Source organism: Nomascus leucogenys, chromosome 8 (genome assembly GCF_006542625.1).
Source record: "Nomascus leucogenys isolate Asia chromosome 8, Asia_NLE_v1, whole genome shotgun sequence".
NCBI classification, from domain to species: domain Eukaryota; kingdom Metazoa; phylum Chordata; class Mammalia; order Primates; family Hylobatidae; genus Nomascus; species Nomascus leucogenys.
The window spans coordinates 102462885-102476711 of NC_044388.1; the positions used below are offsets into that span (position 1 = coordinate 102462885).

Sequence of the window (13827 nt, forward strand, 5' to 3'; positions counted from 1 at the left end):
GCTCATATAATAAATGCATTCTGTTCTAGAACCACTTTTTTACTTAACAAGATACCATGATATATTTCTATGTCGGTACAGCTTTTTTTAATGACTCAATCTACTGCTAGACATTTAGGCTATGTCCAATATTTTCCCATTACAAGCAATGCTGAAATAATTATCCTTGAACATACATCTGTGTGCACTTGTCTGATTGTTTACTGTGGATAAATTATTAGACATGGACAAAGGGTACACACATATTAAATGTTGACACATCTATCTAGAAAATGTTTATTGAGGGGCTAGTATGTGTGGCACATTTATGCTTAGTGAACAGAACAGATATGTCTCCTGTCTGGGTGGAGCTATTTGTATGCTGGGAAGACTGACAGTTGAACAGGTTAACAAATAGTGGATAGTTCCAAATTGTGATGAGTGATAAGCAGGAAATGAACTAGTGGGGTATGGAAATAAAAGGGACCTACTTAGATAGATGACCCGTGAAGGCCTCCAAGAGGGTGACATTTGAGCTGAGAGCCCAAGGATGAGAAGAGCCCAGACCCTATAAGACTGAAAAGAGTGCAGTAGGCAGAGTCACCCAGGGAAGAAAAGAGCTTTGATGTTTAAGGATCTACAAGGAAGCCAGTGTGGTTAGAATGGCTGAGAGGAGGATGGAGGGGAAGCTGGGTCCATATAGCATGGGACCTTGAAGGCTGTGCTGGAGCATTTAAATCTTATTTTATTTTATGGAAAGTCATTGGAGGGCTTTAAGCAAGGGAGCACCTGCTGCATTTTTATTATTTATTTATTTTATTATTTATTTATTGAGATAGGGTCTCACTCTATTGCCTAAGCTGGAGTACAGTGGCATGATCACAGATCACTGCAGCATCAACCTCCCAGGCCCAAGCAATCCTCCTACCTCAGCCTCCCGAGTAGCTGGAACTACAGGTGTGCCACACCATACAAGGCTAATTTTTGTTATTTTTCATAGAGATGGAGTTGCATCATGTTGCCCAGGCTGGTCTCAAACTCCTAGACTCAAGCAATCCTCCTATCTTGGCCTCCCAAAATGCAGGGATTATAGGTGTGAGCCACTGCACCCAGCCCTTGTTATTTTTTTATTTTTAAAAAGTATTTATTTATTTATTTAGAGACAGAGTCTCTCTGTCATCCAGGCTGGAATGCAATGGTACAATCATAGCTCACTATAGCCTCAAATTCCTGGGCTCAAGTGATCCTCCTGCCTCAGCTTCCCAAGTAACTAGGACTACAGGTGCACACCACCATGCCTGGCTAATTTATTATTTTTTGTGGAGATAGAGTCTCACTATGTTTATTGATCTCAAACTCCTGGCCTCAAGCGATCTTCCTGCTTCAGCATTCTCCAAATGCTGGGATTATAGGCATGAGCTGCCACACCTGGCCTATTATTATTTGTTAATGATTGCTCTGGTTGCTATTTTCCATTGTTTGGGTAGGGCAAAGCCAGGAGACCAGTAAGGAAATTACTAGAGTGGTCTAGGCCAGATAATATGGTTTGGAGTAGGGTGTATGGAAATATACAAATTTGTGTATCTTATTTGTATACATATATACAAATAGCTCAATAGATTAAAATGGATATTCCTATTATATACAATAGATATATAATATACAATGGATATACCTATTTTTATAGGAATAGTTATTTAAAAATATACACATTCCTAGCAAACTAACACAGGAACAGAAAACCAAGCACCACATGTTCTCACTCAGAAGCGGGAGTTGAACAATGAGAACACATGGACACAGGGAGGGGAACATCACACACCAGGGCCTGTCGGGGTGTGGAGGTAAGGGGAGGGAGAGCATTAGGATGAATGACTAACGCAAGCGGAGCTTAAAGCCTAGGTGATGGGTTGATGTGTGCCGTGAACCACCATGGCACATGTATACCTGTGTAGCAAGCCTTCATGTTCTGCACATGTATCCCAGAACTTAAAGTTATATATATATATACACACAAATAGATCAATGGATAAAAACAAAGCATTTATAAACAGAACTTAATATACGACAAAAGCGTGTATTCTTACACTAGTGGCCCATAGTTTCTTCTGAAGTTTTACATTATATTGTAGTATTTGTTAGAGCAATATTTTCTCATTATTCCTCCGTTTCAAAAATTTCATGGGTATTTCCTCATACTTATTTATCAAGATAAATGTCTTCTTTTTTGTTGTTGTTGTTTGTTTGATTGTTTGTTTTTGAGATAAGGTCTTGCTCTGTTGCCTAGGCTGGAGTGCAGTGGCATGATTATAGCCTACTGTAGCCTCAAATTCCTGGGTTCCAGCAATCCTCCCACCACAGCCTCCCAAGTAGCTGGGATCACAGGCACACACCACCATACCCGGCTCATTAAAAAAAAAATTTTTAGAGACAAGGTCTCACCATGTTGCCCAGTCTAGTCTCAAACTCCTGGGCCCAAACAATCTTCCCACCTCGGCCTCCCAAAGTACTGGGATTACACGCATGAGCCAACACACTCGGGCCAATCAAGGTAAATTTTAAAATAATTTGGTTGTGTTCCATCTCACTTCACCCCTCAGATCATAGTGGTTCCTTGATCTGAATTTTACTAAATTTATAAAGTGAGTTGGGGAGATACAGCATCTTTGCACTGTTGAGACTTCCTGCCCAGGGATTTGTTATATTTTTCCAACCATTAAGATCTTCTTTTATGTCCTTCAGTCAGGTTTTATAGTTTTCTTTCCATGGACCTTGACATTTCTTGTTAAGCTTATGCCTAGTATATGCCTTATAGTATTCATTGCTAATGTGAATATGCTTTTTTTCCATCATACTTCCTAAACAGAAATAACTGGTATTTAGTGTTGTATTTGGAGGTCTCTATAAGTAATACCTCCCTTGCTATCCTAAGTTTGGAACAAACTGGGGCATAGACACAGGAAAGAGACATAAGACAAAAATACTACCTTAATTTTTAATGAAGCTGACTGGAAAAAGTAGCTCTTGCTCTGTAGCTAAGTGGGCTTGCTATATTTCTCCCTGAATTGAGTAAATTTATTTCTATAGTGGCAGGTAGTGCAGGACAATAGTATCACTCTGTCCCTGAAACAGGTTCACTTACCCCACAGTGAGAGCGCATGGAAATATTTGCTCTCTGCAGTCACCCAAATCCAAAAAGAGAACTCAGAAACATCTATTCTTGTCCACTTTTTCCAAACTCACTCATCTTCCCTTAGAGTAGAGAGAGGCCAGGAGTCTTATTCTAATGGAAGTCCCTCTATATGGAAAAGAAGGCTTCTCCCTTCAGCACCATAAGACAGGGTAAGGAAGAGAAAAAAAAAGAAGAAGAAGAAAAAGAAGAGGAAGAAGAAGAAAAGAAGAAGAAGAAGAAAAGAAAAGAAGAAGAAGAAGAGGAAGAAGAAGAAAGAGGAGGAAGGAGAAGTCTCCTCCCTTAACATTTAGGAAAACCATTGATTTTGGTGTTTATCTTATAACTGACCACCTTACCAAAGTCTCTATGATTTTTAGTTGATTCTTTTTTATTTTTACTTTCTGGGAAACACTTAAATCATAAGCAAATAATGACAATTTTATCTCTTCCCTTCTAATATTTATATTTATTTATTTTTCTTATCTTATTGCATTGGCTTTATTCTATAGCCATTATAGCAGGCATCCTTTTGACTCTGACTTAAATGAGAATACCTTTGGTGTTTCACCATTAAATATGTTTGTTGATGGCTTCTGATAAACTTGGTCATGTTAAAAGTTTAAACTTTCTTGCTATAATAGTTTACTAAGAGTTTTTAGAAATTTATGGGTCATTAGTTTTGAAGTTTATAAAATACTTTTAAAGCATCTATCCCATTGATAATATCCTGTAATTTGTTTCCCTTTAACAATGCAATGAATTTACGGATTCCCTAATGTTGGATTTTTCTTGTGCCTCTGGAATAAATCTTGCTTGATCATGGTGGGTTTTGAGTTGCTTTAATAATAAACTGGATTCAAATGGCTAAAATTTTATTTAATAGTTTTACAACTATTATATACTTAAATGAGTTGGTCTATAGTGGAGGTTCACATATTGAAGATTTATCAGTGAGCTTTAGAAGGTGGTCCTGGCTCAGATGAGTTTGGGAAATGCCAGGTTAAACAAACCAGACAGGTTTCTTTACTCCTGGACTTCACAGAGGCCTTCCTTAATACACGAACACTTATCGTGATTCTCCAAAAGGTACACTATAAACGGCATGCAGCACTTTCTCAAGTTGCCTACAGAAGCCCATTTTCAAAAAACAAATATTAAATTCTCTGGGGACTCGTGTTCTAGGTTAGTCATCTGCAGTTCTTTTTGGTATTGTCTGTTGGATTTTGGTATCAGGGTTATGCTAAACTTGGGAAATGAAATAATTTTTGTTTCTTTTATTTATTTATTTTTTCCTGTGTAACAGTTTAAGTAACATAGGGATGATCTGTGCCCTGATGGGATGATAGGGCTTGCTGTAAAGCCATCTGAACCCATAACATTTCTGAGTAGTGAAGACACTGGGAATGCACACGTGCATTGCTTCCCTACAGGATGTTTCCCCCTGACAGCCCATTCTGCTTGGCACCCTTTCCTTTAGGATCAAACAGCTATTATGCAAAAGCCTAGAATGTGTGAAAATGAGACTCAATGCATTAGCAAATCGATGCTGATCACTCCTGCATGGTCCTCAGTTCCTAATGAATGCTCCAGCCTTCTGGCAAGAAACCTTTCAAATCTTGCACAAGCTGGCCTCTGCCTGGGGTGCCTGGCTGGGCCGCGTGGGAGGCATGGTTGGGTTAAGGCGCAGAGTCCACCTCTCCTACCAGCCACTCTAGCTGAGGGTCAAGCTCTGGACCCTCCCCCAACCATCCAGCTGCATTTTATCCTCGGCTTATGCCTTTCCCCAAGTACTGCAGAGTAGGACTCCTGCTAAAAACCTCTTCTTCTAGATGCTTGCCTGAGGCTGGCCCCATAAACCTGATTCTAGGCTTCTGGGGATAAATCATCTAACCAACATAAGGGGAGGCCTGAGAATTGCTAGGAAATTGGGGTTAGTTTGAGACGACTGGCTGAGCTCACCTTAGGTGAGCTGGGGGGTGGGGAAAGATGAGCTAGCTGAAGGATTCTAGGGTTCAGTGAAGCCTAGAATGGCTGGGTGGGCGGAGAGTCCTTAGAAGGGGCCAACTTCTAGCCTGAGGGCCTGGGGGCTTCCAGGGATCTGCAGCCGAGCGGAAGACTGGTCTTGCGTACAGCGAGGCCTACGAGAGCTAAGCGGGCTAAGGGTCCCTGGAAAAGACCAGCCTGGGGGCGGGGACCATCGATGCCCCAGGCTCCAGAGGCCGGGGGCTCCCGGGGGCCTGAGGCTGGACTGGGGTCGTCGGCGGGCTCAGGGAGGCCCGGGTGGGCGCACCGGGGCCCTGCCTGCGGCTGACGGGCTGGGCCGAGGGGGAGGCTGGGGAGGCGGGGTGCCGGCCGGGGCGGCGGCGCGGGCTCGGGACGCCAGGGCTCCCTCTCCCTCCTCCCGCCCGAGCCAGCCTCGGGCGCCGGGCGCCTCCCCAGATCCTGAACCAGCGCCAGCGCCGGGAGGCCCGGAGCCCGGCCCGCCGCCGCGGCCCGCGGAGGGAGCCGCCGCCGCCGCCACTGCCGTTGTCGCCGCCGCCGCCGCCGCCAGGCCGCGCCCCGCCCCTCCGCCGCCGCCGCTCCCGGTGAGGCTCGCGCTCGAGCTGCGGCGCCGGCTCCTGCCGCCTGGGCCCCGGGCCCGGCCCCTCCCGCGCCGCCCGGGCGATGAGAAGCTGCTTCTGCGTGAGACGGAGCCGCGACCCGCCGCCGCCGCAGCCACCGCCGCCGCCGCCCCAGCGGGGAACAGTTAAGTGAGGCCCGGGCGCCGCAGAGGCTCAGCTGAGCCGGCCCTGCAGCCGGGAGGGCGGGCGGGCGGGCGCGGGCCCCGGGCCGAGGGGCGGGCGGACGGGAGGAGCCGGGCCGCGCCGAGGCCTGCGGGCTCCGTGCCCGACCCGCGGCGGGGACAGGCCCGGGCGGCCTTTGCAGAGCCCCGAGCGCGCCGCGGCTGCCGGTGCCCGGGCTCGGCCCGGCGGCGAGAGGCGGGAGAAGCTGGGGGACCCGAGTGCCAGCAGCGCCCCCAAGGCCCGGGCAGGTGAGGGGCGCCGAGAGCCACCTCTGCCCGCCTGAGAGGGAGGCGGCCCACCTGGCACAGACTGGGGACAGTCAGTCGTTTGACCGGCCTGGCCTGGGGTCCTGCTCTCTGTGGTCACGTGGGTGCAGACCAACGTGCACCTGCCCCAGGGGCATCACTGCCTCTGTGACCTGGGCACAGCAGAGAGGACACCTAAACCCTTGGGCACCTGTCTGCAAGGTGACATGCTCAGCCTGGGTACCCGAGACCCCGAACACCCATCCAGGAACATGGTGGGCACGTCGAGCACCCTACAGTGACTCCAGCACCAGTGAGACGGGAGGAGCAGGGGCTGGGACAAGAGCTGAGGCATGGCACCGGAGGACATCACATCCTCAGAAGCAGGCAGCAGGGAACGGGGTAGACCCAAGAGCATCTTTTGTCCTCTTTGTTACCAACACACAACTGTTCTAAATCAGCAGCCCTTCTCACCATGAAAGATGAGACTCTTCTGCTCCCTGCCCCTCAACGCCTCTTGCACAAGGCACTGAAGAAGACCACAGGAGGGCAAAAGGCAAATGGCGGTTGCCCCTTCCCTGCTCCCTGCCCCCACCCAAGAACCAGAGCCCACTCCAATTGCTGCCACAAAAGCAGACAGCAGACCAGCTCCTCTTAGGCGCCTTTGTCTCTCGTGGTTCCTTCTCAGTATAATCTCATTGTACATTTCTCGACAGCTGGCTGGATCTCATCTCGTTTTAACAGGGCTAGGAAATCTTATCAGCGGCCCCAGGAAAGCTTAGAAAGTTAAAAGATAAGCTCTGTGAAGCCTTGACTAGCTGAAAAACTCAGTGTGCCAGGATGTTTAGTTACAGTAGATGGTGACATCTTTCTTGCTTGTTAGAAATCATGTGGGGTCCGTGGAGATACTGTACCACGCTCAGAATCTTTAAATAGGGCCTCTGAGAGATGAGGCTTCTGCTTGGGACCCGGGCTCCAAGCCCCATGGGAAGCAGTTGATGTGGCGATTACTGGTTCATTTGAACCTAAACTTATCTTCTGTGATCCACATTTTTCATTCCTTCCTTCTAGGCTTTAGGTAACACTACTAATTTAGGCTCAAGGCATTTTCCTTGCCCTGTCTCCATCCTGCTAGGGACCTTTTACCACTTCCAACTGGAATGTTGTGCCATGGTTATGTGCAGGGAGTTTAGAATTAGCCCTCAGCTTAAGTCTTGGCTTTCCTACTTACTTTGTGCCCTTGGACAAATTATTGAACTTTTCTGAGTTTCAGTTTCCTCATCTGTAGAGTGAAACTAATGATATAGTATTCATCTCATGGGATTATGGCATGATGTAAATGAAATTTTGCAAGAAAAGTCTAGCTCAGTGCCTGCTACATGGCAAGAAGTCAGTAAACGGTAGGGGTTATTCTGAGAGGTTTGTTAACGGATGAATGAGAGGAGTAGCTTATTTATGTATTTTTGGAGTTTCTTTCTGTCTGGTTTTTTTTTTTTTTTTGGTTTTTGTTTGTTTTTGAGACAGGGTCTCACTGTCACTCAGGCTGGAGTGCAGTGGCACCATCATGGCTCACTGCAGCCTTGAACTCCTGGGCTCAAGCGATTCTCTTACCTCAGCCTCCCAAGTATAGGTGCCCGCCACCAGGCTTGGCTATTTTTTAAATTATTATTATTTTTAGTAGAGATGGGGTCTTGCTATGTTGCCCAAGCTGGTCTTGAACACCAGAGCTTAAGTAATCCTCCCGCCTTGGCCTCCCAAATTCCTGGGATTACAGGCATGAGCCATCGCGCCTGGCCTATTATTTAGTCTTTAACAGGACAACCAGGAAGTGATGGCATAGTAGAAAGAACACTGGACTTGGATTTAGGAGCTTGAGTTTGACTCTCAGCCTACTTCCTGGACCCCAGGTGACCCTAGGCGAGTCACAGAACCTTTCTGAATCCCCATTTCCATAATGTAAAAGTGTCTTAAGAACAAAGCCTACCCTATAAAGCTAATCAGTCAAGAAGGCCGAAGGAGCTAATGTACGTGATTGCACTTGGCACTGCAGGAGGTGATGGTCCTCATGAAATTTAAGTGCGATTCAGCATCCAGCAGCAGATTGTGGTGTTTTTTTCAGGTGCAATGTTTATACAATTTGTTGCGGGGAGAGCTTAAGAAAAAGAACACAAGAATATCCTGTGTTTGTACATGTTACAGAACCACGCCACCATGTGAGCACACTGCTGGATGCCCTCTCAGGGCCTTGGAAGGGGTAAGGGAGAAGTGTAGTCTCTATCCATTTCATGGAGGATCTTCTCCTGGGGGGGATCAGAATCCAAATGGCATAGGCCCCTCTGTCTGAGTTTGCTGGAGGTGCTCCATACTCAAAGGGAGACACCCTTGCCACACTGCAAAATAATGATGGCGCTGGAGTCAAGCATGGGAAAAGTCGAAGGTGCTATTATGATGATGAAGATAACAAATGACTACATGGCTGGATGTGGTTAGGCTGAGCACACTGTGTTGCAGAGCCTCCTTTGCAGGCTGGGTTGTGGAGGGGAGGCCTGGGTGTCTTGAATGAGCTCCTTCTCCCCAGGCTGCTCTGGCTCTCACCGAGGCCCACCCTGACCGGCATTTCCCCAACCCACACCCCCTAACCCCAGCTCTCCTTGGCCTTCTGCTTGCTGGGCTGCCCTTGGGAATCGTGGCTTCCCTGCGCTGTCTGCACTAGTTGCAGTGGGTTTGCCAGAGTCAGGTCTCCTGTCTCCAGCTGCCTGGGAGGCAAAGCCACTGCACAGTGTGCTTGACATTATCTCCCTTGTTGGGGACATCCTGTGGGCATGCATTTGGTTTACTTGACACGCTTCTGGCAAGATGCAGAGCTTGTCCAGGCAGAAATGTGAGAGCCCTGTGGGCCTGGAGCCCAGGGGTTGCACATAGTAGCTTTGTAGCTCATAGTTCCCTTAGGACTGGAGGGCCATCTTGTTGGCCCTGTGGCAGGAGTCAACACGAGTTTGTTCTTTCTTTCTTTACACACACACACACTTAAAAAAAAACAGATTCTAATCAGCAGAGCAGAATATTCAAAAGAATACCCCCTGATCCTTTAGAAGAGAGAAATAAATGAGTTTGTAATGCACTAAATATGCCTGTGGTGTTGATGAAAATGCAGATTCCAGGACCTCATACTCAGACTTTATTGAATCAGAATCTCTGGGGAACGGGACCTGGAATCTGCAGGCTTAACAGACACCTTGAGTTATACTTCTGCTTACCGAAATTAGAGACCTACAGTTCTTGATGCTTTCTAAAAAAGTGTTAAATACACATAAAATTGACCATCCTGCTCATTTTTAAGTGCACAGATCGGTGGCATTATGCACATTCACACTGTGGTGCAACTAAACTCCAGAACTTTTCATCTTGCAAAACTGAAACTCTGTGCTCATAAGACAGCTTTCCATTTCCCCCTTTCCTCACCCCTGGCAGCCACCATCCTGCTTTGTGTTTCTGTGAGTTTGACTACCCTAGGTATTCATAGAAGTGGATTACACAGTATTTGTCTTTTTGTGACTGGCTTATTTAGTTTAGCATACTGTCCTCAAGGTTCATCATGTTGTAGCATATTTCAGAATCTCCTTCCTTTTTAAGGCTGAATAATACTCCATTGAATATGTGGACCATATTTTGTTCATTCATCCATAGATGGATGCTTGGGTTGCTTCTATCTTTTGGCTATTGTGAATAATGTTGCTCTGAACGTGGGTCTACAATTCTCTTTGAGACCCTGATTTAAAATCTTTTGTGTAGATACCCAGAAGTGGAATTGCTGGATCATATGGTAATTCTGTTTATAGTTTTCTGAGGAACCACCACACTGTTTTCCATAAAATAGTGGCTGTACCATTCTACATTCCCACCAGCAGTGTGTCAGAGTTTCCAATCTCTTCACATGCTTGTGAACAGTTATTTTGTTTGTATGTTTGTTTGTTTTTGGTAGTGGCCATCGTAATGAGTATAAGCAGCAGTGTGTCAGAGTTTCCAATCTCTTCACATGCTTGTGAACAGTTATTTTGTTTGTATGTTTGTTTGTTTTTGGTAGTGGCCATCGTAATGAGTATAAGGTGAGATGTCGTTTGGATTTGCATTTCCCTAGTGGCAAGTGATGTTGAGCATCCTTTTGGGTGCTGGTTGGCTATTCGTATATTGTCTTTGGAAAGACTTGTTATTCAAGTCCTTTGCCCATTTTTAAATTAAGGAATTTGTTTTTTTGTTGTTGAGTTGTAGGAGTTTTTTATAGATTCACGTATTAACTCCTCATCAGATACATGATTTGCAAATATTTCCTCCCATTCCATAGGTTGCCTTTTTACTCTGTTGATTGCCTTTTGCTGCAAATTCTTGATGCTTTCTACACATTATAATCCTGTAGAAACAATATTATTTGCTATTCCGGTTTTATAGGGATGGAAACTCAGGCCCAGTTTAGTTTAACTTGCCTAAGGTTATACAGTAAGTGTCAGAGCTGGAATTCAAGCTCGGGTCCCTTGGACTCCAAAGGGGGCACCCCTTCCATTCCTCTGCTCTGCCTGACGTTCCCCCCTTGGAGCTAATAGCATAAGGAGGCCCCATGGAGGTCTGAAGGAAGGGGTGTTGGTTGGAGAAATGTTCAGTTGCAGGTGGGGAAGTATGAACGGAAGGCTCGGGAATCTCTTCCGTTAGACCACTGGGGTGCCCCTTCCTGTAGCTCAACATCATTGCTTAGATCTTAGAAACAGCAGAGAAGTGCAGACAGGTTTTTTAGTTCAGTTTGATTGTGTTTTGTTTATTGGTTTTCTTAAGCATTTTATAAGCTTGTTTCAGAGCCCATCTGCTCCTCGCAGTTCCCCGAGCAGTCCCTGTGTGTTCATACCACGGTGCCTTTTTTTGAGGCTGTCTTCTGCTTGCAAGACTTTCACCACTCCACACACCCCCATCTTTCAGGGAGGCCAGTTCTTTGCTCACCTTTCCCTGCCTCACCAGGCGGAAGGAAGAGTCCCCTCCTTTGCAGTCCCTTTCTCTTGGGATATTTCCCACAGCCGGTGAGCTCCATGTCTTATTCATTGCTCTATCACCCAGCACGGTGGAGCTTCTCCTTGGCTGTGCACTCTCCAGTCTCAGTCCCAGCCTGAACCAATTAAATGAGAACCTGAGGATAGGGAATGGGAAAGCTGTGCTTCTACAAGCTCTCCGGGGCATTCTTCCTGCAGCCAGCCTGGGCACCCACTGACCCCTGACAGGCCCACATCCAGCCTGGCTGCACTGAGTTAGATCTAAATCTGGAACTCCCTGGAAGTGCTGCAGTCCCTTCCCCCCTCCTCTGCAAGTGACTCACCCCTGGGGTCATGGTGTGTGTCCTGTATGGAGGCATCAGTCACCCCAGACCCTGGGCTTTTACTGGAAGGGGTCTGACAGCTCTGCTGTTCCCCTGCCTCTTTATGTGCCCCTGCCCCTTTATGTGTCCCCACCCCTCTATGTGCCCTCTCCCCTTTAAGTGCCCTCCTTAATCCAGTGAAACTTGGCAATTTTGAGAGGATAGGAATTTTGTTTGTTTATCCTTCCCCCATTCATTCATAATCCATTTATTGAGCACCCACCATGAGCTGGGCATTGTGGTGGACATAACACACCTTTGAGTAACTTACGGTCTGCTAGGGAAAGCATGTTCTAGCCTTCTGAGAGGCAAGGCTGTGTGTGTATGTGTATGTGTGCACGAGTGCATGCGTGCACATACGTGTGCTAAGACTACATGCTTGCATGATGTCAGGATTCTGAGTGGTGGCACCTGTCTGGCTAGGCAATTGGAGAAGGTTTGAGGAGAATGGAAGATGTGACCCTGGTGGGTTTTTTTTGTTTTTGTTTTGTTTTGTTTTGTTTTTTGTTGTTGTTGTTTTTGAGACAGACTCTCACTCTGTCACCCAGGCTGGAGTGCAGTGGTGCGATCTTGGCTCACTGCAACCTCCACCATCCAGGTTCAAGTGATTCTTCTGCCTCAGCCTCCCGAGTAGGTGGGACTACAGGTGCGTGCCACCATGCCTGGCTAATTTTTGTATTTTTAGTAAAGACAGGATTTCACCATATGGGCCAGGCTGGTCTCGAACTCCTGACCTTGTGATCCGTCCGCCTCGGACTCCCAAAGTGCTGCGATTACAGGCGTGAGCCACTGCGCCTGGCTATGACCCTGGTTTTATTTATTTACTTACTTATTTATTTTTTTGAGATGGGGTCTGGCTCTGTTACCCAGGCTGGAGTGCAGTGGCACCATCTCAGCTCACTGCAACCTCCGCCTCCTGGGTTTAAGCGATTTTTGTGCCTCACTCTCTCGAGTAGCTGGGATTACAGGCACTCACCACCACACCCGGCTAATTTTTGTATTTTTAGTAGAGATGCGGTTTTGCCATGTTGGCCAGGCTGGTCTCAAACTCCTGACCTCAAGTGATCCGCCCGCCTTGGCCTCTCAAAGTGCTGGGATTACAGGCGTGAGCCACCACGCCCGTGTGTGACCCTGGTTTTAAATGGCGGGGTGGGTGTCTGCAGGGGAGGAACCTGGTGCCCTTGGCTGAACTATCAAGAGGAAGGAGGGGGAGACTGGAGGGCTGATTCTGAGGCTTTTCTCCATGGAAGATTACCTTTAGGTTCATTCCATCCATCCATCCATCTATCCATCCATCCATCCATCCATCCAACCATCCATTCATTCATCAAATACCTGATGAATACCTGCTCTCTTGTACTTAAACTTTGGACTGTAGACCAGCTGTTTTAGTGTCAGCTGGGAGCTTGTTAGAAATGCATGTTCTTAGACCAGCTCAGGCCTACTGAATCAGTATCTCAGGGGGTGGGGTTCAGGAATGTCCGTTTTAACAACCTCTCCTGGTGATTTTTGCACATGCTAAAGTTGGATAACTCCCACTCCAGAATGTGGACTTTCCATCTCATTACTGTAGCCTCAGTGCTTAGCCCGAGTGGCTCCGTACTCATCTGTGGACTCGCCGTTCACACGCCAGGCCCCCTTAGGGACCGGGAATGTAGGAGGATGCTTCAGGGGGAAGATGGCAAGGTCAGCTGAATTTGAGGTATTCCTGAGCCATGTGGGCAAAGACACGAGACAGACACCTCAGAGTCTCAGGAGAAAAGCCTGGGCTTGGAGGTATTTTGGAAGTCATTAGCATATAGGTAGAATGATTAGATGACCAAATATATGAAAAAACGTTCTCAAGACCCATGTGAAAGTCAGAGAGGGGTGCTGTGGCCTGGCTGGCCTGAAGACAGGTGTTCTGATGATTCTGGCAGGGGCCCCCATTTGCCTGGCACTGAAATTATATTAGTGTCTTTATGAGCACCGTGCCCTTCACGGCAAGCTGTGACTCTTATCACCAAACACTCAGGAACCATTGCTTTTGGGGCCCCCGGGATGGTTTATTTGTAGGCATCTGCCTTCTGTTGGGGTCCTTTTTTTCTCCTTTTCTACAGGGGACAGTATGACACCACCCAGCAAGACCTGATGGGAGTGGACACGGACTACCCTCATTTGCAGTAATCATGGGCAAGTAGGTGGTACCCACAGTGTACTGGAGAATGCCCTACCCTCCAGTAATGTTCCCTGGTTTGTGCAGAGTCAGGCCTG

The 13827-nt window shown here is 47.2% G+C and overlaps 1 protein-coding gene across 1 annotated transcript in view; it reads left to right on the forward strand.

The window, feature by feature from the left end:
• Positions 1-5715: 5715 nt before the first annotated feature.
• Positions 5716-13827, forward strand: part of MVB12B (multivesicular body subunit 12B) — a 181293-nt gene continuing 173181 nt past the window's right edge. The window contains exon 1 of the mRNA XM_030817828.1: positions 5716-5896. Coding sequence (XP_030673688.1) covers positions 5816-5896 — 81 coding nt within the window. The 5' untranslated portion in view covers positions 5716-5815. The remainder of the gene's footprint in view (positions 5897-13827) is intronic.